Source organism: Salmo trutta, chromosome 6 (assembly GCF_901001165.1).
Source record: "Salmo trutta chromosome 6, fSalTru1.1, whole genome shotgun sequence".
NCBI lineage: Eukaryota > Metazoa > Chordata > Actinopteri > Salmoniformes > Salmonidae > Salmo > Salmo trutta.
The window spans coordinates 53,422,142-53,445,024 of NC_042962.1; the positions used below are offsets into that span (position 1 = coordinate 53,422,142).

At 43.5% G+C, this 22,883-nt stretch overlaps 1 protein-coding gene across 1 annotated transcript in view; it reads left to right on the forward strand.

Annotated features, from left to right (window-relative positions):
- Positions 1–4,506: 4,506 nt before the first annotated feature.
- The window catches only part of LOC115196278 (uncharacterized), a 151,218-nt gene continuing 132,841 nt past the window's right edge, over positions 4,507–22,883 (forward strand). The window contains exons 1-2 of the mRNA XM_029756952.1: positions 4,507–4,702; positions 12,513–12,800. Of these exons, the coding sequence (XP_029612812.1) occupies positions 4,636–4,702; positions 12,513–12,800 (355 nt within the window). The 5' untranslated portion in view covers positions 4,507–4,635. The remainder of the gene's footprint in view (positions 4,703–12,512; positions 12,801–22,883) is intronic.

Genomic DNA, 22,883 nt, shown 5'->3' on the forward strand with positions numbered 1-22,883 from the left:
TGCTTCTTTCACATGCATTGCTTGCTGTTTGGGGTTTTAGGCTGGGTTTCTGTACAGCACTTTGAGATTTCAGCTGATGTACGAAGGGCTATATAAATAAATTTGATTTGATTTGATTTGACCAGTCCCTCCTGCAGCAAAGCACCCCCACAACATGATGCTGCCACCCCCGTGCTTCACGGTTGGGATGGTGTTCTTTGGCTTGCAAGCCTCCAACTTTTTCCTCCAAACATAACACTGGTCATTATGTCCAAACAGTTCTATTTTTGTTTCATCAGACCAGAGGACATTTCTCCAAAAAGTATGATCTTTGTCCCCATATCCAGCCGTAGTCTGGCTTTTTTATGGCGGTTATGGAGCAGTGGCTTCTTCCTTGCTGAGCGGCTATGGAGGAAACAGGTTATGTCGATATAGGACTCGTTTTACTGTGGATATAGATACTTTTGTACCTGTTTCCTCCAGCATCTTCACAAGGTCCTTTGCTGCTGTTCTGGGATTGATTTGCACTTTTCACACCAAAGTACGTTCATCTCTAGGAGACAGAACGCATCTCCTTCCTGAGCGGTATGATGGCTGCGTGGTCCTATGGTGTTTATACTTGCATACTATTGTTTGTACAGATGAACGTGGTACCTTCAGGCGTTTGGAAATTGCTCCCAAGGATGAACCAGACTTGTGGAGGTCTGTAATTTTTTCAGAGGTCTTGGCTGATTTCTTTTGATTTTCTCATGATGTCAAGCAAAGAGGCACTGAGTTTGAAGGTAGGCCATGAAATACATCCACAGGTACACCTCCAATTGCCTCAAATGATGTCAATTAGCCTATCAGAAGCTCTTAAAGCCATGACATAATTTTCTGGAATTATCCAAGCTGTTTAAAGGCACAGTCAACTGGTGTATGTAATCTTCTGACCCACTGGAATTGTGATACAGTGAATTATTAGTGAAATAATCTGTAAACAATTGTTGGAAAAATTACTTGTGTCATGCACAAAGTAGATGTCCTAACCGACTTGCCAAACTATAGTTTGTTAACAAGACATTTGTGGAGTGGTTGAAAAACGAGTTTTAATGACTCCAACCTAAGTGTATGCAAACTTCCGACTTCAACTGTATCACGTTCAATGTCAATAGGGCTATGTAGGCCCATTTAGAGTGTTAACTAGTTCACTTTCACATATATGATGCCTGGTGTTCCAGATGAACAGCTCTACAGAAAAGTGGGAGAGTTTCTTGTGTTGACTCCGGACAAGTCCACTATACCTGACCCCATCACATGCATCCTATGGAAGCATGGCTTGAACAAGGCGGCAGAGTGGGACAAGGATTTTGGGCTGTACACCTATGGTGGCTTTGAAAGCGGCACAACCCTGGACCAGGCTACTGGAGAGCTGAGAATCAGTGGATTGATGAAAACAGTTCAACAGCATATGTGTACGGTATGTGTGTGTGTGCATGTTGGTTCCTTTGCTTGCAGTATTGCTGTGTGTGTGTGTGTGTGTGTGTGTGTGTGTGTGTGTGTGTGTGTGTGTGTGTGTGTGTGTGTGTGTGTGTGTGTGTGTGCTTCACAATAATTTTTCACAGCTTTGTCTCTCCTGGATTTACAGAGGCAGTCCCTAAACCACAATGACTTATTTCTGTAACTCCAACAAAACCTTTTTTTAAACACAGCCTAATAGAGATTAAAAGAGAGAGAGAAACAGAGAACACAAACAGATTGTAAAGAATGTGAAAGAAAGACAGAGAACACAAACAGATTGTAAAGAAAGAGCGAGAGAAAGAGTGTGTGAGTGTGTACAGTGTGTGTGTGTGTGTACAGTGAGTGTGCACCACCACGTGTTCTCTGCTATGTGACATACTCCTCCATTTCCATCCACAGACCCAGTATCACAACCTGACTTCACCTGTAAATTGAACGGTACCGTGGCAACTGTTCAATGCAGTGCTAAGGGTCCGCTGGTGGTGTACTGCTGGTCTTGGTCTGACCACCAGGAGGAGATGTGGAGCCAGGAGCAGACTAGACAGCAATACAACATCACATCCCCAGAGTCAGACAGACAGCTACACCTGTGAGGCCAGGAACCCAGTCAGTGAGAAGACACAGACCTACAACAGCAACGACTGAAAGGCCACAGCTAAACAAGAGATAGTATAAGCAGATATGGGCGACATCAACAACATATGTTGTTGTCTGTCTGACCATCTCCAAATATTTCTATATTTGCATGTTTCCAATGTCCCCCTAATAGCTGGTGCTGTGATTGGTGTCTTGGCTTCTGATCTATTGGCTATTCATCCATGTGTAGTGGCCTGTCTCATCTGCTGGAAGTGTTCCAAAGGTAAGCCCATGTCTTTACTGTAAATATTACCATAAATGTTTCATTATTTGAGTCTCCTCCTTGAAGTTTGATGGAAATGTATTTTTCATATAAACAATTGTATCTCTACCTATCTCAGGATCAAAGAATGATTCCAGGTCAACAAAATATTCAGATTGTGAACAGCCCTTAGTCATGGTATACTAGCCATATACCACACCTCCTTGGGCCTTATGTCATTCTACCCCTGAGCAAGGTAGTTTACCCACTGTTCCCCGGGCGCCGAACACGTGGATGACGATTAATTGCGGAAGTCACATTTCAGTTGAATGTATTCAGTTGTACAACTGACTAGGTATCCCCCTTTCCCCTTTACCCCTTTTTGTTAAGTATAACCAGATGACCCACACCAGCAAGGCTGTGATATCCAGAGAGAGTGAGGGAGAGAAGCAGCCATTACTAGATGAGGCAGGATCTACTGATAACACAGGTGATGTTGTGAGTAATAGCCTGCTCAAACGAAATGACCAGAATCAGGGCCGGAATTCCAATGCCTTCCAGCATAGATCTCAGGTGAGGACACTGACTAAGGTATCTGGAAACAGAGAGGGAGAAAGAGAGAGGGAAGTGAAGGAAGAGAGTGAGGGAGGGGAGGAGGCTATGTCACAGGCTCATCTGACCCCCTCCAAAGCCCAGAGATGGATACCAGAGATGGATACCAGTGATGGATACCAGAGATGGATACAGCCTGAACCACAATCAGGATACACTGTGGGGGAGGGACAGAGGATTATGGGAATGGATCTGACCAGGAGTCACATGTGGCAGTGGTCTGAGATTATGATGCAGAGACGGGGGGGAGATGACGAGAACGAGGGAAGACGAGAGGGGGAGGAAGAGGGTAGAAGAGATGGAGAGGGGAAGGAAGAGAAAACACAGGATGAAGGGAGGGAAGAGGAGCAATCCAGCAGAGCCACACTCAACAGCCAGACTGACGGTCAGAGGTCTCCACCAACCCCACAGAGAAAGGACAAATATGGAGCGTCAGAGATAGAGGTGAAAGAACCTAACTCCTCCCAAACAAACACCTCCATCCTGAATTCCCATACATCAAGACCCAAGGGGGGCCCGAGTGAAAATATTTGGAAAACTCTGCTCTATAAGACACTATCATGGCTATCAGATTGGTGTTGAACAAGGAAGTGTGTTGAATACAATGGAAACCCAGAGGAGCAGTGGTCAGGTAGACAGAGAGAGAGGAACACCTGGCCTATCAGGTCTGAGGAGACCCACTAGCTCAGTGTCAGACAGTACAGACACTCCTGATAGAAGCAGTCCAGGATTGTCAGCTGGTCTCAGAGCCACAGCATGTAGGTTCACTATCTACTCCAGTAAAATACAGTTCAGGTGCACCCTCTGGACCAGTAGACACCAGCTCAGATACAGCATGTACAGCAATAAAGAGTAGCTCAGATACTCTGTGTACTTCACAGGGAAGTATAGATAAATCCTGTACCAACAGAGGCCAGTACAGCTACAGACTCTGTACCAGAAGAAGCCAGTTGAAAAGCACTTGTTGAATATATAGTTTGTTTGATAAATATTTTGATTCTGTACAGGGAAGGTTTGTTTCTCTTCAGTAAACTCATCTCTCTTTTTCAATCTCTTACGGGTTATTATGTATCATATTATTATCCTGTATGGGCTGTCATGTTTAGCCTAGGCTACTATAATTTTTATAAACTTTGAGTAATGTGAATTATAATGAAATGTTGACAAGATGACAAACTTATTATTTTATAAGAAAATATTTCATTGTGTGAATGTTTTAGTGTGCATGCCTCATACAGTAGGCTCAGTGGATAGGAGGAAAATTAAATTAACTATAGTTATTAAGTTACCTTTGAATATTACAATATTTTGGTTACATTATAGCACAGTGACCCGATCAATTCTAGATAAAATATATCATTCTGTACATTGAAGCCAATTATAAACACAGGGAGGCGCCAGAGACCAGGTATGGGCAAGGAACATTCCAGACGTGGTTAGAAAAAAATTATATTAAAGTTATTATAGCATATCAACATAATACAATGTGTTGGTGTACAGTGTGATTGTATTTCAGCTATGAAACATTATTTACAAGTCAAATGGAACGTTATTTTCAACCAAGTGGTCACGACGTCAGAGGAAGGCAGAGGGGGGAACGAAAATCCACATTTTACTTTCACTTTCACAGCCTCGGTAGGCTAGGTTATTAACCACACAGTGTTTTAGCATATCTCATGTGAATTTACTTTTACGAACTAACAAATATGTCCAAACTAACGCTTATCCGATTGTGCTTCTGGCTTTATCTGGTGCGAACGGTGGTCTCCGAAGGTAAGTTGAATATTTGTTAGGCTACTTGTTTGCTATTGTGTGCTAGTTGTATAGCCTAGCCTACAACATCACATCATAATATTTGATTATCATGAACAATGGGTATATGTAAGATCACGTGCCTTATGAACACTGCGCTGCAGCCGCAGAGTGGGATTCATATCAAAGAAATAAGAAACATGGCAATCTGAAATCATAATCGACATTATGGAGTGATGGACATAGCCTAAACACGCTCTTCCTATTGAATAATGGTTTTAAACGACGTCTACGTGGGTTACGTTATGGACCGCACCCATCAAATTCCGCTTAGCTACACACAGAGCCAACTTCAGGAAGTTAGGAAGTTATCAGATGTTGAATCCTGGCATAACCAAGGCTAAAACCTACAGAAGGGTCTGCGTGATAATGGCAGGCCCGGCCTTATGGGCGAGCCTTAGGGGGGGGGGGGGGCATCCAAATAAAATATTGAAATATTGATCATTTATTTGACGGAGACGCACGCCGACAGAAAGACCCATCAATCTCAGATAAAGAATCCAAGCGAGCGAAACAGCGTCCCTCTGTCTCAGTATGTGTAAACAATGTATCTGATTGTGTCTGGACCAAAAGAGTATGGCATGTTATACTATTTCTGTCCAGACAGCATCAGATCCATAGGCTAGATATAGGAGGCTGGCTTCCTCTAAAGTATTTACTAGGGATGCCAAGGCAGCAGCTACTCTTCCTGGGGTCCAAACACATTAAGGCACTTACATTACACACGAAAACAAAGAGAAAACAGTTCATCATATAACATTATTAAACCACTACACATCTACAATACAAATGTATAATACCACCATACAACAATATTACAATGTACATCTGTGTAGAGTTTGTGTGTGTATGTGTGTGTCTGTACCTGTGTGTTTGTCTCTTCATGGTACCTGCTGTTCCATAAGGGATATTTTTATCTGTTTTTTAAAATCTGATTCTACTACTTGCGTCAGTTACCTGATGTGGAATAGAGTACCATGTGGTCATGGTTCTATGTAGTACTGTGCGCCTCCCATAGTCTGTTCTGGCCTAGGGGACTGTGAAGAGACCTCTGGTGGCATGTATTGTGGGGTATGCATGGGTGTCTGAGCTGTGAGCTAGTAGTTTAAAACAGCTAAGTGCATTCAGCTTGTCAACACCTCTTACAAAAACAAGTAGTGATGAAGTCAATCTCCTCCACTTTGAGCCATGAGAGATTGACATGCATATCATTAATGTTAGCTCTCCGTGTACATTTAAGGGCCAGCCGTGCTGCCCTGTTCTGAGCCAATTTTAATTTTCCTAAGGCCCTCTTTGTGGCACCTGATCACATGCCTGAACAGATTGTTTTGCCACAGTTATATAATTACTCCTGTCTAAATAAGAACATTAAAATACTTCACCAGAGAGCATGACTTAGTAACAGAGCATCATTAAAATACTTCACCAGAGAGCATGACTTAGCCACAGAGGATCATTAAAATACTTCACCAGAGAGCATGACTTAGTAACAGAGGATCATTAAAATACTTCACCAGAGAGCATGACTTAGCCACAGAGGATCATTAAAATACTTCACCAGAGAGCATGACTTAGCTACAGAGGATCATTAAAATACTTCACCAGAGAGCTTGACTTAGCCATAGAGGATCAATAGCTTCTTTAAAAGAAAATAGCTGTAGATTGTTTCAAATCACAAGTGAATAAGTGTAAGCCTATTTTGGAATCCCACAATTTGGGCAGCGGGCGTGGCAATATGTCTGGGGCGGCAGGTAGCCTAGTGGTTAGAGCGTTGGGCCAGTAACCGAAAGGTTGCTGGTTAACCCACTGTTCTCCGGTAGGCCGTCTTTGTAAATAAGAATTTGTTCTTCCCTTGTTAAATAAAGGTTAAATGTAAAAAAAAATGTCTATCTGATTGAGTTGTGGCTGTCAGTGAAAAGCATATAAAATATGTGTGAAGGTAATGTGTCTAAAGTCAAATTTTTTATGTTGCAACAAGAAGAAGAGAAGGGGTGTGTGGTGAAGATATGGCATGTCTCTCTCCAGAATGCACTCAGCTCTCTCCTACCAATTCTTGCCCATTCATTGTTTCATTGTGTGACTTGTTTGCCCTTTGATTGTATTTTTTTATCACTTCCCCATTACATATGTCATCTGTAGTCCTAGGCCTCTGTAGGCCTAGTTAATCCCTCGTCATTTGGTTACATTAATGACTGTTAATGCACATATTAATTAGAGTCATATACTATTCTCATTCTCAGAGTGGAAACGTTGTTTGCAGAATTCAGAAGCTGCTACACTTTTGAGAAACAACACTCGATAATCACCAAGCCTTGGTGTGATAATGCAAAATATCATAGATATTGATATCAAATATCATCTGATGATCCCATATATCCAGCAGAAACGTCTGTCCCAAGCTCTCTGGTGCAGGAAACTCTGAGGGCCCGGAATAGGCTAGTTGATATAATGTTCAGAGTTTTGTAGGGACAGCTTCTGGCTGGATCCAGTAGATATTTGATACAATGTTGCACTTCACTAGTAATATCTCAAGTCAAGACAGATAGAAAGGGAGGCAGACAGGCGGAGTAGAGAGATGAATGTGATTGAAAGAACCAGAATTTTCATCAGGATATTTTCGACTGTTTTAATTGTCGGTTTAGGCATATCTATCTTATTTTAGTTGATGATAGAAGTTATAGTCTATACGCCAATGCAGCAGTAGGCCTATCTCTGAGTTCTATAGCCGCCAGTGGACCACCGTGTATCAATGTGTCCATATGGCAGAGGTTGGTGCTCTCGCCTTAAGCCAGGTGTACACTACACGATTTTGGCCATGATTTAGCTGTCCCAGACCCATTTTTTAAATTGGAGACAAAATCCCCATGTCGTTGTCTACTCGGGGCGATGCACGTTTAATGTGAGTAGGTCAAAGACACAATCTGAGGGCTACCGATCTTGTCTTTGAGCAGTCTCAGACGCCCCAATATTTTCAAACATGTTTGATTTTATCTGCACAAAATCTGCAATGCTCTTGTAGTGTGAGATGTGCAACCACAAGTTTTGAGAACGGTGATCAGCAATAGCCAATGAGAGCTCGTGACAAAAACAGGCGGAAGAGGTGGAAGCTAACTAGCTAGCTAGCCTAGCATAAAAAAACAACAGAAAACAACATGGCTTTGAAGAAGAAAAGAGCTGGGGGTGATCCACGGGCTATTTGGCCACCCCCTTTATATGGGGTAGGCCCTACACCCAAACAAGGGCACTGCGTTCATCCACCTCTGGCCTGCTCGCCTCCCTACCTCTGAGGAAGCACAGTTCCCGCTCAGCCCAGTCAAAACTGTTCGCCGCTCTGGCACCCCAATGGTGGAACAATCTCCCTCACGATGCCAGGACAGCGGAGTCAATCACCACCTTCCGGAGACACCTGAAACCCCACCTCTTTAAGGAATACCTGGGATAGGATAAAGTAATCCTTCTAACCCCCCCCCTTTAAAGGATTTAGATGCACTATTGTAAAGTGTTTGTTCTACTGGATATTATAGGTGAATGCACCAATTTGTAAGTCGCTCTGGATAAGAGCGTCTGCTAAATGACTTAAATGTAAATGTAAATGGGTATTGATCAAAATCAAAAGGGCAAACAATTCACACAATGTAACAATGAATGTGCAAGAATTGTCCGGAGACTGCGGGCTTATTCAGGACAGATTTTGGTGAGAGTGAACCCTCTCGCTGAGCCTCTTCCTCTCTGCTGAAACTAGCAAGTGAAACAGCGCCCCTCTGTCTTACTATATGTAGCCCATGTATCTGATACTGTCTGTCCAGATAAAGTATGACATGTCATACTCCTTTTGTCCAGACAGCATCAGATACATGATCTACACATACATAGACAGAGGGGCGCTGTTTCGCTCGCTCTGATGCTTTATCTGAGATTGATTCTTTCTGTCGTCTTGCGTCTCGGTCAAATAAATTATCAATATTTAAATATTTTACTTGGAGGAGGAGGCAAGGAGGTACAGTAGGGTGGGCAGACCCCCTTAATGCCTTCCCTCCTTTATGCACAAATATTGATATAATAACCATCCTATCGAAGTAAACTTGGAGTCACGTGATAATATGTTGTGTGGTCCTCCCACTATGACTCGGGAAGGTACTGTATGCAGTTTATTAGGCTACAGATGAAATAAATGATGATCAACTTTAGAGGATGGTGAAAGTGCAAGGTGATGAGTTTGATGCTTCTTTCCAATAAATATTGACATTCTTATTTTGGTGACATGACGATTGATGCTTTGCGGCCATTTGACAAATAAAAATAATAATCGCTCTTATCCATAATAATGTCATAATGTAGATAGTTTACCCCCAATGTAGCTGTGAGCTGTTGGCTAGAGCGCATGTGCCAATACCAGATTGGGCACATTTACTATATAACACAACAGTCTATAATACAGTCAATATAACGCAGCAGTCTATATAACACAACAGACAACAGCCTATATAACACAGTGGTCTATATAGCGCAACAGTTTATATAACGCACAGCAGTTTATATAACGCACAGCAGTTTATATAACACACAGCAGTCTATATAATGCTACAGTCTATATAACATAGCAGTCTATATAACACAACAGACAGCAGTCTATATAACACCGCAGTCTATATAACGCACAATAGTCTGTATAACATAGCAGTCTATAAAGCACAGCAGTCTATAACAAAAATTTGCATCCTGCAGCACTAATTCCAAAAGGTTTTGGGACACTGTAAAGTCCATGGAGAATAAGAGTACCTCCTCCCAGCTGCCCACTGCACTGAGACTAGGAAACACTGTCACCACTGATAAATCCACGATAATCGAGAATTTCAATAAGCATTTTTCTACGGCTGGCCATGCTTTCCACCTGGCTACCCCAACCCCGGCCAACAGCTCTACACCCACCAAAGCAACTGGCCCAAGCCCCCCTCCTGCTTCTCCTTCACCCAAATCCAGATATCTGATGTTCTGAAAGAGCTGCAAAATCTGGATCCCTACAAATCAGCTGGGCTAGACAATCTGGACACTCTCTTCCTAAAATTATCCGCCGCCATTGTTGCAACCCCTATTACTAGTCTGTTCAACCGGTCTTTCGTATTGTCTGAGATTCCTAAAAATTGGAAATTGGCCGCGGTCATCCCCCTCTTCAAAGGGGGAGACACTCTAGACCCAAACTGTTACAGACCTATATCCATCCTGCCCTGCCTTTCTAAAGTCTTCGAAAGCCAAGTGAACAAACAGATCACCGACCATTTCGAATCCCACTGTACCTTCTCTGCAATGCAATCTGGTTTCCGAGCTGGTCATGGGTGCACCTCAACCACGCTCAAGGTCATAAACCATATCATAACCGCCATCGATAAAAGACAGTACTGTGCAGCCGTCTTCATCGACCTGGCCAAGGCTTTCGACTCACCGCATTCTTATTGGCAGACTCAACAGCCTTGGTTTCTCTAATGACTGCCAAACCTGGTTCACTAGCTACTTCTCAGTTATGTCAGTGTGTCAAATCAGAGGGCCTGTTGTCTGGACATCTGGCAGTCTCTATGGGGGTGCCTCATGGTTCAATTCTCGGACCGACTCTCTTCTCTGTATACATCAATGATGTCGCTCTTGCTGCTGGTGATTATCTGATCCACCTCTACACAGACGACACCATTCTGTATACTTCTGGCCCTTCTTTGGACACTGTGTTAACAAACCTCCAAACGAGCTTCAATGCCATACAACTCTCCTTCCGTGGCCTCCAACTGCTCTTAAATGCAAGTAAAACTAAATGCATGCTCTTCAACCGATCGCTGCCCGCACCCGCCCGCCCAACTAGCATCACTACTCTGGACGGTTCTGACTTAGAATATGTGGACAACTATAAATACCTGGTGTTTGACTAGACTGTAAACTCTCCTTCCAGAGTCACATTAAGCATCCAAAAGCAATCCAAAGTTAAATCTAGAATCGGCTTCCTATTTCGCAACAAAGCCTCCTTCACTCATGCTGCCAAACATACCCTCGTAAAACTGACTATCCTACCGATCCTTGACTTCGGCGATGTCATTTACAAAATAGCCTCCAACACTCTACTCAGCAAATTGAATGCAGTCTATCACAGTGCCATCCATTTTGTCACCAAAGCCCCATATACTACCCACCACTGCGACCTGTATGCTCTCGTTGGCTGGTCCTTGCTACATATTCGTCGCCAAACGCACTGGCTCTATGAGTATTTGCTAGGTCAAGCTCCGCCTTATCTCAGCTCACTGGTCACCATAGCAACACCCACCCGTAGCACACGCTCCAGCAGGTATATTTCACTGGTCATCCCCAAAGCCAACACTTCATTGGCCGCCTTTCCTTCCAGTTTTCTGCTGCCAATGACTGGAACGAATTGCAAAATCACTGAAGTTGGAGACTTATATCTCCCTCACTAACTTTAAGCGTCAGCTGTCAGAGCAGCTTACTGATCGCTGCAGCTGTACACAGCCCATCTGTAAATAGCCCATCCAACAAACTACCTACCTCATCCCCATATTTGTTTTTGTTTTTCTGCTTTTTTGCACACCAGTATTTCTACTTGCAGATCTGCACATATATCACTCCAGTTTAAATTGCTAAATTGTAATTACTTCGCCACCATTGGCCTATTTATTGCCTTACCTCCTTACTTCATTTGCACACACTGTATACAGATTTTTCTATTGTGTTATTGACTGTGCGTTTGTTTATCCCATGTGTAACTCTGTGTTGTTGTTTTTGTCGCACTGCTTTGCTTTATCTTGGCCAGGTCGCAGTTGTAAATGAGAACTTGTTCTCAACTGGCCTACCTGGTTAATAAAGGTGAAATAAAAAATATAACGCACAACAGTCTATATAACGCAACAGTCTATATAACGCAACGGTCTATATAACGCAACAGTCTATATAACGCAACAGTCTATATAACGCAACAGTCTATATAACACAGCAGTCTATATAACACAACAGTCTATATAACGCAACGGTCTATATAGACTATATAGACTGTTGCGTAACAGTCTATATAACACAGTAGTCTATATAACACAACAGACTACATAACACAACAGTCTATATAAAGTTGCAGTTTGTGACAAACCATCAGCATAGTTGAAAATGCGATGGAACCCATTTAAATGTGTATTTTTCATTTGGTACATGGGAATTTATCTGCAAAAGTTATTTTTATATAAAGTGAAAGGGACGGGGGATACCTAGTCAGTTGTACAACTGAATTTATTCAACAGAAATGTGTCGTCCGCATTTAACCCAACCCCTCTGAATCAGAGAGGTGCGGAGGGCTATTTACACTACCTCATCATTCACAGACTTTTATCATCAAAAAGTCAGTTTGATGGAAACATATCTCTGGTGGGAAAATGTGATATGCATATTTTAGAATAATAGCATGAAAATCAGTCGTAAATTGGATGGAAACCTAGCTAGTGATATAATAGTGAACAGGGTGTAGACAAAGACTTTAGTCTATGGTGTTGTCTAGATACATTTCTGTTCCAGTGGTGGTGATGAGGGGGAACATACTAGTCAAAGTGGTCAGACTACATAGACCAGATACACCCAGCAAGCAGAATTCTAGACATAAAAAGTAAAGGTTGATGATAATGTCTCTTTCAATGCCAATAGGGTTAGGACTACATATTTATACCCTAACCATAATGTGTTACCCTGGATACATTGATACTCTGATACATGTATGAAATGTCTGCTTTCCTAGATGATCTCTCTCTTAAAGTGGGAGGTGAGCTGGTGTTGACGCCAGACAAGTCCACAGTGCCTTACCCCATCACAAGCATCCTATGGAAGCATGGGAAGAACAAGGTGGCAGAGTGGGACAAGGATTTTGGTGGTCTGGACATCTATGCTGCCTTCATAAACCGTACAACCCTGGACCAGACTACTGGAGAGCTGAGAATCAGTGGATTGAAGAAAACAGACAGTGGAGTTTATTCTGTGGAGTTCAACAGCAAACTGCTTGACAAGACATATACACTATCTGTTATCAGTAAGTGTTTCTGTGTGTGTGTGTATGTGTGTGTGTGTTTGTGTGTGCGTGGTCATGTAGAAACAGCAGGTTATGTATTGTAGTGCCTCACAAGCATTTCCCCAAATTCCCCTGTTTCTTTCCTCTATTTACAGAGCCAGTCCCCAAACCCACAATCACTTCTTCCTGTAACCCAGACAAACCCTCCTGCACTCTGACCTGTGAGGGTGACATCACTGGTGCTGAACCAGTCACCTACAGCTGGAAAGTGGGGGAGGGGGCGTGGGAGGTTGTAGACAAACATCTAAGTGTCTCTAAGAGCGACACTGGCAAAGCAAACAATGGGTACAAGTACATCTGCAAACTGAACAACACTGTTAGTGGGGAAGTCAGTGAGCCAGTTGGAGAGGTGTTTGGTCCAGGTGAGTGGACACTCATTCGTGTGTTAGTCTTATGTATTGATATGTGAGTAACACTGCTAGTGTTGTAGGACATTTTGAGAGCGGCATTATGTTGAATTCCTGATCAACTCCTGTCAAAGTATCAATACAAAATGTGTTTTCATTTCAGAGCCTTCTGAAGTTGGTGGTGGTGTTGTTGGTGTTGTCGTTACCATTGTAGCGCTCATTGTCATCGTCATAATAGGTAAGAACAGCACATCTCTAGTAACAGAACACTGTACATGTACATAGTTCTGAAGCACAGATTGACATAACAGCAGCAACAACAGTGAGCTATACCCCCTGAAGGGGATACCTGTTCTACCTGTATTTACAGTAGTGTTCAGGCTACTGTTACAGTCAAGACAAGGGGTTAGATGCACCACCTGCTGTAGGTCACAGTCTTCATAATGTGTTACAGTGAGGCACCAATTTGGACAGTGCACAGTATGGATTAGTCTAATCTGAATGAATCAGCAAAAAGGATGGTAATTACTTTGTGTTAATCTAAAAATATGTTTATCGTACAATGGATATTAGAAATCGCTGGCTAGGTTATTTTACCTTTGTCATAGGCTACATCCATCCTATTTTTTAAATCAAGTGGCTCAACAGGCAAGTTTTACTTTCACTTTTACAGAAAGCTCATGTCTGCTACTTAGGCTGAAGACATAGCCATAGTCAACATACTATACAACTGTTGTTACAAAGCCATTCATGGAAAGCCATTCATTTCCAATGGAAGAGAAGTGAATTGTGCGAGGGACAGTTGGTAGCATGGGCGAGGGTCGTGAACAGGGCGGGACCAAAGTTGGGAAAGCTGAACTTTATGCAAATACTTCCCGCCATTGCGGCGCACTGGAAGTACATCACAAGTCAATAAAACATCATGTAATAACATCTACCTAACATCATAATAAAAATCCATGGGTAGAATCTTAATTGTTTACTCCTCGCATCCTCGCTTCCTTCTCAAAACTCATTGGAAGAGAAGGTCAGAGGGGAGGGACCTCTGGCTTTCTCATCCAATGGGTTTTGAGAAGTAGGAGAGAGGATGCAAGGAGTATGCCATTGATATTCTCCCCTAGTCGCACAAGTATGCTACGTTTTCGATACCATATCGACCATCCACTATAACTGTAATATGTGACGGTGCATAAGGCCTATCTGCAGGTCCATAAAGGATGATTCATTTTGGCTGTGTGTGGCTTTACCATAAGAAGTAGGGAGTTTCCAGGGTTGGGTAGGTTACATGTAATCAGTCACTCCCAACCCTGGGGGCTTCCATTGGGTATAGCAGGGTCTGGCAGTCACTCAAGAAAAATCATTTAAAGTAGACTAAAATTATTCGCATGGCTCGGAGAGCAGCTGCCATCATGGTGCCTTTTCTTTCACTTTTAGAAAGCAGAGAACAGAGAGTGACAGTTTGTTTTGCCGGTCAGCAGTTTAGGCCGGTCACAGATTGCTTTGAATTTGATGTCAGCCTTGTAATCCGTGTTGTAATCTGATAGCCAGGGAACTGGGAGGTGGGGGAGCCCTACTTTTTGGTGACCATTGGAAACCAAAAGCTATTTTATTTCTATTAAAATATAGGTTGTGATAGCTGTTGCCTAATTGGTATCTTCATTAATTCGGCCCAGGAGGCTAGTGCCATTTTGGTTTCATGTATTGTTATAAAAATAAACACAACAGAAACAACTTCCCCAAAATAAATAGTTTTTTTTTTTATATAAAGCTTGGCTACTTATGGTTTTTAGTCTGTTTGCGTTCTCTCCTCCTGTTGTCACGTCCTGACCAGCAGATGGAGCTATTGTATTAGTTTTGGGGTCAAGACGTGGCAGTTTTGTGTGTGTGAATGTTTGTGTTGGTGATTGGGACTTCCAATTGAAGGCAGGTGTGTTGAGTTGCCTTTGATTGGGAGTCCTATATAGGTGTGTGTGTTTTTTCTTTGGGGTTGTGGGTAGTTGTTTTTGCACTGCGTTTAATAGCCTGCAGAACTGTTGCACTGTCGTGAGTATCTCTTGTTGTTTTGTCAAGTGGATGCTTTACTCCTTTTTCTTTGAAATTAAAATATGAGTATCTATATTCCCGCTGCGTCTTGGTCCTCTTCTCTCCAGTACGACATTTTTTGTGACAGAACTACCCACCACCAAAGGACCAAGCAGCGGAAGAGGAGGAAGCCACAGGAGGACTATTGGAAGCAGCGCGCTCGGGAGGAGATGGATTCCTGGTCGCTGGAAGTATTGGAGGAGAGGATTGACTGGACATGGGAGCAGTTGCGGGCCCACTGTGACAACCTGCCTGGGAGGCAGGTTGAACCCGAGAGGCAGCCCCAATAAAAAAAAATTGGGGGGGCACAAGGGCTATTTGTCGGGGCGAGACTGGAGCCCCAGGCCAGCTCCCCGTACCCTTGTAGGGCAGACTGGACAGGTCCCGTGCTTTGGGGTTGGGGCTGTGGTGAGGCCTGGGATTTTCAGGCCGGAAGGCACAGTACCAGCGCCCCGCATGTGCCAGGGCGAAGTAGGCATCGAGCCGGAAGGGGTGATGCCAACCCTGCGCTCAAGACCGCCAGTGCGCCTCTACGGTCCGGTGTTTCCCGCCATACGCACTAGCATGGAGGTGCGTGTCTCCAGGCTGGCACGTCCAGTACCAGCCCCACGCATCAGGCGTCTAGTGCGTCAGCCCAGCCTCGCCAGTCAAGAGTCGCCTGAGCTGCCCGCCAGTCAAGAGTCGCCTGAGCTGCCCGCCAGTCAAGAGTCGCCTGAGCTGCCCGCCAGTCAAGAGTCGCCTGAGCTGCCCGCCAGTCAAGAGTCGCCTGAGCGGCCCGCCAGTCAAGAGTCGCCTGAGCGGCCCGCCAGTCAAGAGTCGCCTGAGCGGCCCGCCAGTCAGGAGTCGCCTGAGCGGCCCGCCAGTCAGGAGTCGCCTGAGCGGCCCGCCAGTCAGGAGTCGCCTGAGCGGCCCGCCAGTCAAGAGTCGCCTGAGCGGCCCGCCAGTCAAGAGTCGCCTGAGCGGCCCGCCAGTCAGGAGTCGCCTGAGCGGCCCGCCAGTCAGGAGTCGCCTGAGCGGCCCGCCAGTCAGGAGTCGCCTGAGCGGCCCGCCAGTCAAGAGTCGCCTGAGCGGCCCGCCAGTCAAGAGTCGCCTGAGCGGCCCGCCAGTCAAGAGTCGCCTGAGCGGCCCGCCAGTCCTCCGGCCCAGCCCGAGCGGCCCGCCTGTCCTCCGGCCCAGCCCGAGCGGCCCGTCTGCCCGGCGCAGCTAGCGGCACCACCGAAGTGGGCGACGCCGAAAGTGGAGCGAGGTCCACGTCCTGCACCTGAGCCACCTCCAGGATAGGTGGGTTGGGGAGGGAGGGTGTAGCACAGGGCCGTCGTTGACGGCAGCCACCCTCCCTTCCCTCCCTTATTGTTTAGGGGTTATTGTTTAACGGGTTTTTGTTGGATTTTTTGTTGTTGGTGTTTTCTGTTGGTAGGTGCATTCCTGGGTCTGCACCTTGAGGGGGGGGGGGTACTGTCATGTCCTGACCAGCAGATGGAGCTATTGTATTAGTTTTGGGGTCAGGACATGGCAGTTTTGTGTGTGTGAGTGTTGGTGATTGGGACTTCCAATTGAAGGCAGGTGTGTTGAGTTGCCTTTGATTGGGAGTCCTATATAGGTGTGTGTGTTTTTCTTTGGGGTTGTGGGTAGTTGTTTTTGCACTGCGTTTAATAGCCTGCAGAACTGTTGCACTGTCGTGAGTATCTCTTATTGTTTTGTCAAGTGGATGCTTTACTCCTTTTTCTTTGAAATTAAAATATGAGTATCCATATTCCCGCTGCGTCTTGGTCCTCTTCTCTCCAGTACGACATTTTTGTGACACCTGTGTTGTTGAAGACACTAATGACTTCCCACCAACATTGTCTGGTGCTCTTCCCACTTTCTACAAAGACCGTTGGTGGGAAGTCATTATAGATCTACACTGTATGCGCCGTTCCACAATGGTGACCTATAGTCTAGGGGGTCGGCAACCTTTTTCATCTGGAGTGCCAATTTACAATTATTCCTACCATTTCTAAAGTTCTGCGTGTCAGTTATGATTTTCATATACGCATTGTAGGCTACCTAACCATGCCCAAAAAATGTCTAACTGCCCACAAACTAAATCATGATATAGCTGTCTACTGGACAGAGGTGCTGTCCATTCAGCACCACGCCACACCACGGAGCTCCACTATGCCTACCTGTCCTGAGGCGCTGTCCATTCAGCACCACGCCACGGAGCTCCACTATGCCTACCTGTCCTGAGGCGCTGTCCATTCAGCACCACGCCACGGAGCTCCACTATGCCTACCTGTCCTGAGGCGCTGTCCATTCAGCACCACGCCACGTAGCTCCACTATGCCTACCTGTCCTGAGGCGCTGTCCATTCAGCACCACGCCACGGAGCTCCACTATGCCTACCTGTCCTGAGGCGCTGTCCATTCAGCACCACCCCACGGAGCTCCACTATGCCTAACTGTCCTGAGGCGCTGTCCATTCAGCACCACGCCACGGAGCTCCACTATGCCTACCTGTCCTGAGGCGCTGTCCATTCAGCACCACGCCACAGAGCTCCATTATGCCTACCTGTCCTGAGGCGCTGTCCATTCAGTGGTGTTGAATCACGGACGCAGCCTTAGGTTCCTTTAAAAAAGCATGTGTAGATTTTGTGATTTTTGTAATTCTTTTAGTTTTTTTTGTCTTCATGCGTCCTTGTTGATTGTAGGCCTGGGTAAATCCTTTGATGTATGCCTTTATTTCAATGCATGTGTAGGATTTATCTAGCATAGTTTGTATTTGTCGTCAGCTGTTTTATGCACTGGTTACTTTTACATTGATCTTGGCATTTGAAGTCGGCCTTGTGTATGTACTGTATGCATGCTCTCAGAAATGATGTCTTCTTATTGCAGCTTAAGCATGTAAATGTGGTTGAAGTCATACTCAACAGCTGACAGAATGGTTAATGCATAGACTTGTACTTTATGAGGGGTTATTTCTCACTCTGTTAAACCTAACACATAAGATACACAACCATGGATCAACTTGGAAAATAAAATGTGTATATTTGTACTCCTCAGGATTTGTGGTGTGGAAGAAAAAGACAGGTAGGATAATTCTGTCTCTTCCTGTCTCAATTCTTCATACTCACTGGTTCACAGAACATTTGGATTCCAGTGAAAACAAAGAACCATTTGAATGAAAATGTTAATGTCTTACATTTTTGAGTTTCTATTTCATCTCAGGATATCCCCAAGACACCTGGATCGACTTTTTGAGAAGGTTTTTGTGGTGGAATGTTTGGTAAGTTTTACCTTAACACAACATTATTCATGTACTGCACTATATACACATACTTCCATGCACTACACACATGCTTCCTCACAGCACAGGACAGGTGTGTTGTTTTTGTCCCGTTCCAGAAAACCTTTCGTGTATGTGTGTATGTGTGTGTGAGAGAGAGAGAGTCCACAGCAGTAATTTCACAACCCAGAATATTTCCATGTTTTCTCTTATGCAAATTTAAAGGGCAAATACCTCCTAAATTCAAGGAACCTATTCTACTCTGTTTACAGTAAACAATGTTGATGGCTGGTGTAACTTTACAGGGGATGCAGGCAACATTCGGGATGATGTTGCTCCGGATACAGTTTACAGCACTGTAGGAGAGAAGTCTTCTAGAGATTACTCCATGAATCAGAATAATAACAATCAGCCCACTAACACAGGTAGTAACACTAACACACCTTTTACATGGTACTTCTATGGGGCCACTTTGACAATGCAGATATGTGGAGATGTTGCCAGAAATGCGTTTCTCATATTATTTGTGGTGGCATTTATTTGAAGAACATGTTTTAGTGACGTCTACATACAGTATGAGAAGGTGATTACTAATGTGAGTTTATAGTTAGCAGTGTGTGGACTAGCATATATAAATGTGTATTTTGCTGTTGGAATCTGCAAGGAAAATGTGCTTTAAATGATGTACTTGTGATGAGTATTTGAAATAATTGGTTTGGTTTATCTTTACATCTATGCATTTTTGCACTGTGAAAATGTTACCCATAGAGCTAACACTGTGGATAAAGGTTGTCACTGTCGCCCCTTGCTAGGTTGTACCGTTGAAAAGCCAATTATTTCACAATCTTCATTCAGGATGTTTTCAGTTCTGAGAACTGTTTCCTTGTTGTTTTGTTTGATATGACTTACCAGTTTAGAGATGTGGATTGTTTCAGGATGTCTCAAGGCCTTTGCAGGTTTTGTGTCTTTAAGAACTTACAGTGATCATGTACTGCAGGGGTAGGAAACCCTGGTCCTGGAGGACCGCAGGTACTTCATGTTTTTGATTTAACTGACCTGGTCCAGCAGGTGTGTTGAATGTAGGCAATCACTGATCAGTTCAGTTGGTCTGGTGTGGTGCCTAGTTGGAACAAAATCCTGCAGTACTCCAGGAACAAGGTTACCTACATCTGATCTTCTGTATGTTACAAATTAAAGTCTGCATCATCATTAAATATTGTGACAACAAAGATGTTTGAGAATGCTAAACGGATCTATTCTCTCTTCAGCTAAAGCGAGGGATGTAAACAATCAAACCACAGCCAAGTCATCCAGCTAATTTAAGACGTCATGAAGCAGAAGTAGCATTAGAAATTAGATGCTCCTCTGCATATCTCAGAATATCACGAGAACATTGCAATCAATCTATTTTATTTGAATTCTGTTTTTGATGACTGATGGTAAGATACAGTGGCATTCGACTTGAATTCTGCCACTTACGCATCCTTTTCATTGTCATCCAGAAGTGAACACAACAAATACTAATGTGGTCTGTGTATGAGAATGGTAAGCTCAGCTTTTCTCTCTTCTCCTCAGCTGAAGGCAGTGAAGGAGTCCAGTCAGAACAAGGCAAGTAATCCAGTTAATTTAAGACTTTATAAAGCAGAAGAAATGTGTTAAGTAGCATTTGATTCAGTAGGAGAGGCTGTAGTTTTCCTTCTGTGTGATTCTGCAGAGGGGTTACGCTACTGTCCACCAAAACAGGGGACAACATTGCTGACAAACTGCAGGGGAATGGGGTGTATGAGACTTAAGCAGACAGTTTACCCGGTAACAGAGTGCTCTGGCAGTTACAGTACACTCCAACCATATTTGTCCTGATTCCTGACAGATTCTTAAAAGCTAAATACATTATACTGTGTTGTATATTAGGTTCATCTAGAACTGGGGTGTCAAACTCATTCCATGAAGGGTTTAGTGTCTGCAGATGTTTCTTTTTTTCTTTCAATTAAGACCTAGACAACCAGGTGAGGGGAGTTCGTTACTAATTAGTGACCTTATTTCATCAATCGAGTGAACCTGCAGACACTCGGCCCTCCATGGAATGAGTTTGACACATGATTTAGAGGGTTACTAGAAATGACCTGATTAGAGAAAGTTTGTCCTTCTGTTCTCATTAGCAGATGAAGTCAGCAGATCCAATAGTCCTAAAGATGAGTCCAAGCCTGAGAGTAAGACACAGTGGCATTCACCTGGAATTCTGCCATCTACTATGTTGTTGATTACCTTGAGGATTGTTAGAGCAAGTTTGTGGTCCAGAAAAGACTAACTAGGAAATCCCTGTACTGTTTGATTGTAGCTTAAGAGGGTGTGAAGGGAGAGCAGGGGTGTGAAGGGAGAGCAGGGGTGTGTGTCATTTAAGTTGAACTCTTCTGGAAGAACACCTGTTGCATATACAGTATAACATAAGACCAAGAGTTTTTCCAGACCATGTGACCTGACCAGGACAAAGTCCTGGCCCTAGTCATTAGTAATGTTTTGCCTCATGAGCTCTTTCCTCTATTGCTTCCTTCCAGCTGGTGGTCTTCCTGGTGGGGTAACTGAGGACCAGAAACATGGGGTTTGAAGGCTCTCAGTACATGCCTTCATATGTTATACTGAGACAAACAACCAAGAGAGAAACATGTTTGAACTGTTGGAGATGTTTTTAATGAAATGTAAAATGAAGGCAAACAACAGGCAAACGTTGCGCAAAGTAACTTGCGTTCAATCCGATGAAGTACAGTGAGCTACAAAAGTATTGTGTCAGTGACATCTTTTGTTTTGGCTCTGTACTCCAGCACTTTGGGTTTGAAATGAGATAATGACTAAGGTTAAAGTGCAGACTGTCAGCTTTAACTCGATATGGATGAGAATAACCTCAAAATAAAGCTGCCAGTTTGCACTTTAACCTCAGTTGTTGGATCATTTCAAATCCAAAGTGCTGGAGTACAGAGCCAAAACAACCAAAAAGCATGTAACTGTCTCAATACTTTTGGAGCTCACTGTACTTCATCTGATTGCACATAGTAACTTGCATTCAATGTTTGCCTGTTTTCTGCTGTATAATGTGATGAACTGTGTGCTTACTGAACTTACAGTACTTCAGAAATGAGGGCAATATTTGTATTTTGGATGACGGACAAAAACGTATTTAATACTTTGTGGTAAATAGCTTTGTGGATTCTTATACTTTCTCAGTATTCATGCCTCGTCTTTACAAATCTCAACCAATGTGTGCCGGTTGTTTGAACCCTTAGTATCAATACTTTAGTGGTTGGATGATTCCTTTTCAGGTATTTTCTCCAGAGTGCTTTATGCCAACCCACTGCACTTTCTGTTTTAAATCACAGCTTGTGAATTTGTTATTTCATAATTTACTCATTCTAAAGCCTTCACTTGACTTAAGTTAAGGAATTTGTACAGATTATAATAATAAGAGGGAGAGCTCTGCAGTACTGAGATGTTGTATTACTAACAAGTTTTAATGCCTTAATATTTCAATTTTGTCTTCATCAAATTAACATATGGTATATGTTTTCACAATAGAATTGTCATTAGGATTTTAAGATGTACAGAGATATATCAATCTGTGATGGACCAATTACAGACCATAGTAAGGGGTAACACTAGTTACCACCAGATTGGAACATAAGAACATTTGTTGGTCAAGACCACTAACCTGGTATATCCCAGGTTTTAGTTCTGTTACTGGTATGTCTCATGTAATTATGTTACAGAAGATGTTATGAATTAAGACCAGCTCCCATCAATTTATTTTGGGACTGGACCAAGACTGTTCTAAAATGGAGTCCTGGCACATGCAAAAACCTGGACTTGTACAGTCATTGTCTGTATCGCTATTTAAACTCCAGACCTCACACTGTAGTGATGTGTTGATGACTGAATGATTGTGTTGTCCATGTACACACATCTGAACACCAATTCTGTTTCAGCACTTTGTCTTAAGAATGTATTTTTTCCATACTTGATTGGTGAAAGCAATACAGAGGAAGGTCCATATAGGGCCGGGTTCAGGCATCACCAACATACATATCCCTATCTGAACCCTTCAGATCTGTGAATAGTGAGCTGGGGAAAGGGACTAGTTAACACTAGACTTAGAGATCAGTCTCGTTGCATGTACTGGATGACTTCTCAGCCATGTTCACTAAAAGGATCACACCACAGAACTGACGATTCCTAAATCAAGTGTCAAATCTTTCCTTCTGAGACATGCTGCTGTGCAAAACAAATGCACTTGAAAGCGCAGTGTGTTGAATATTTTATCTGCAACAATTGAATTCCAGCCTGCATGTCCTGCCAATCCTTT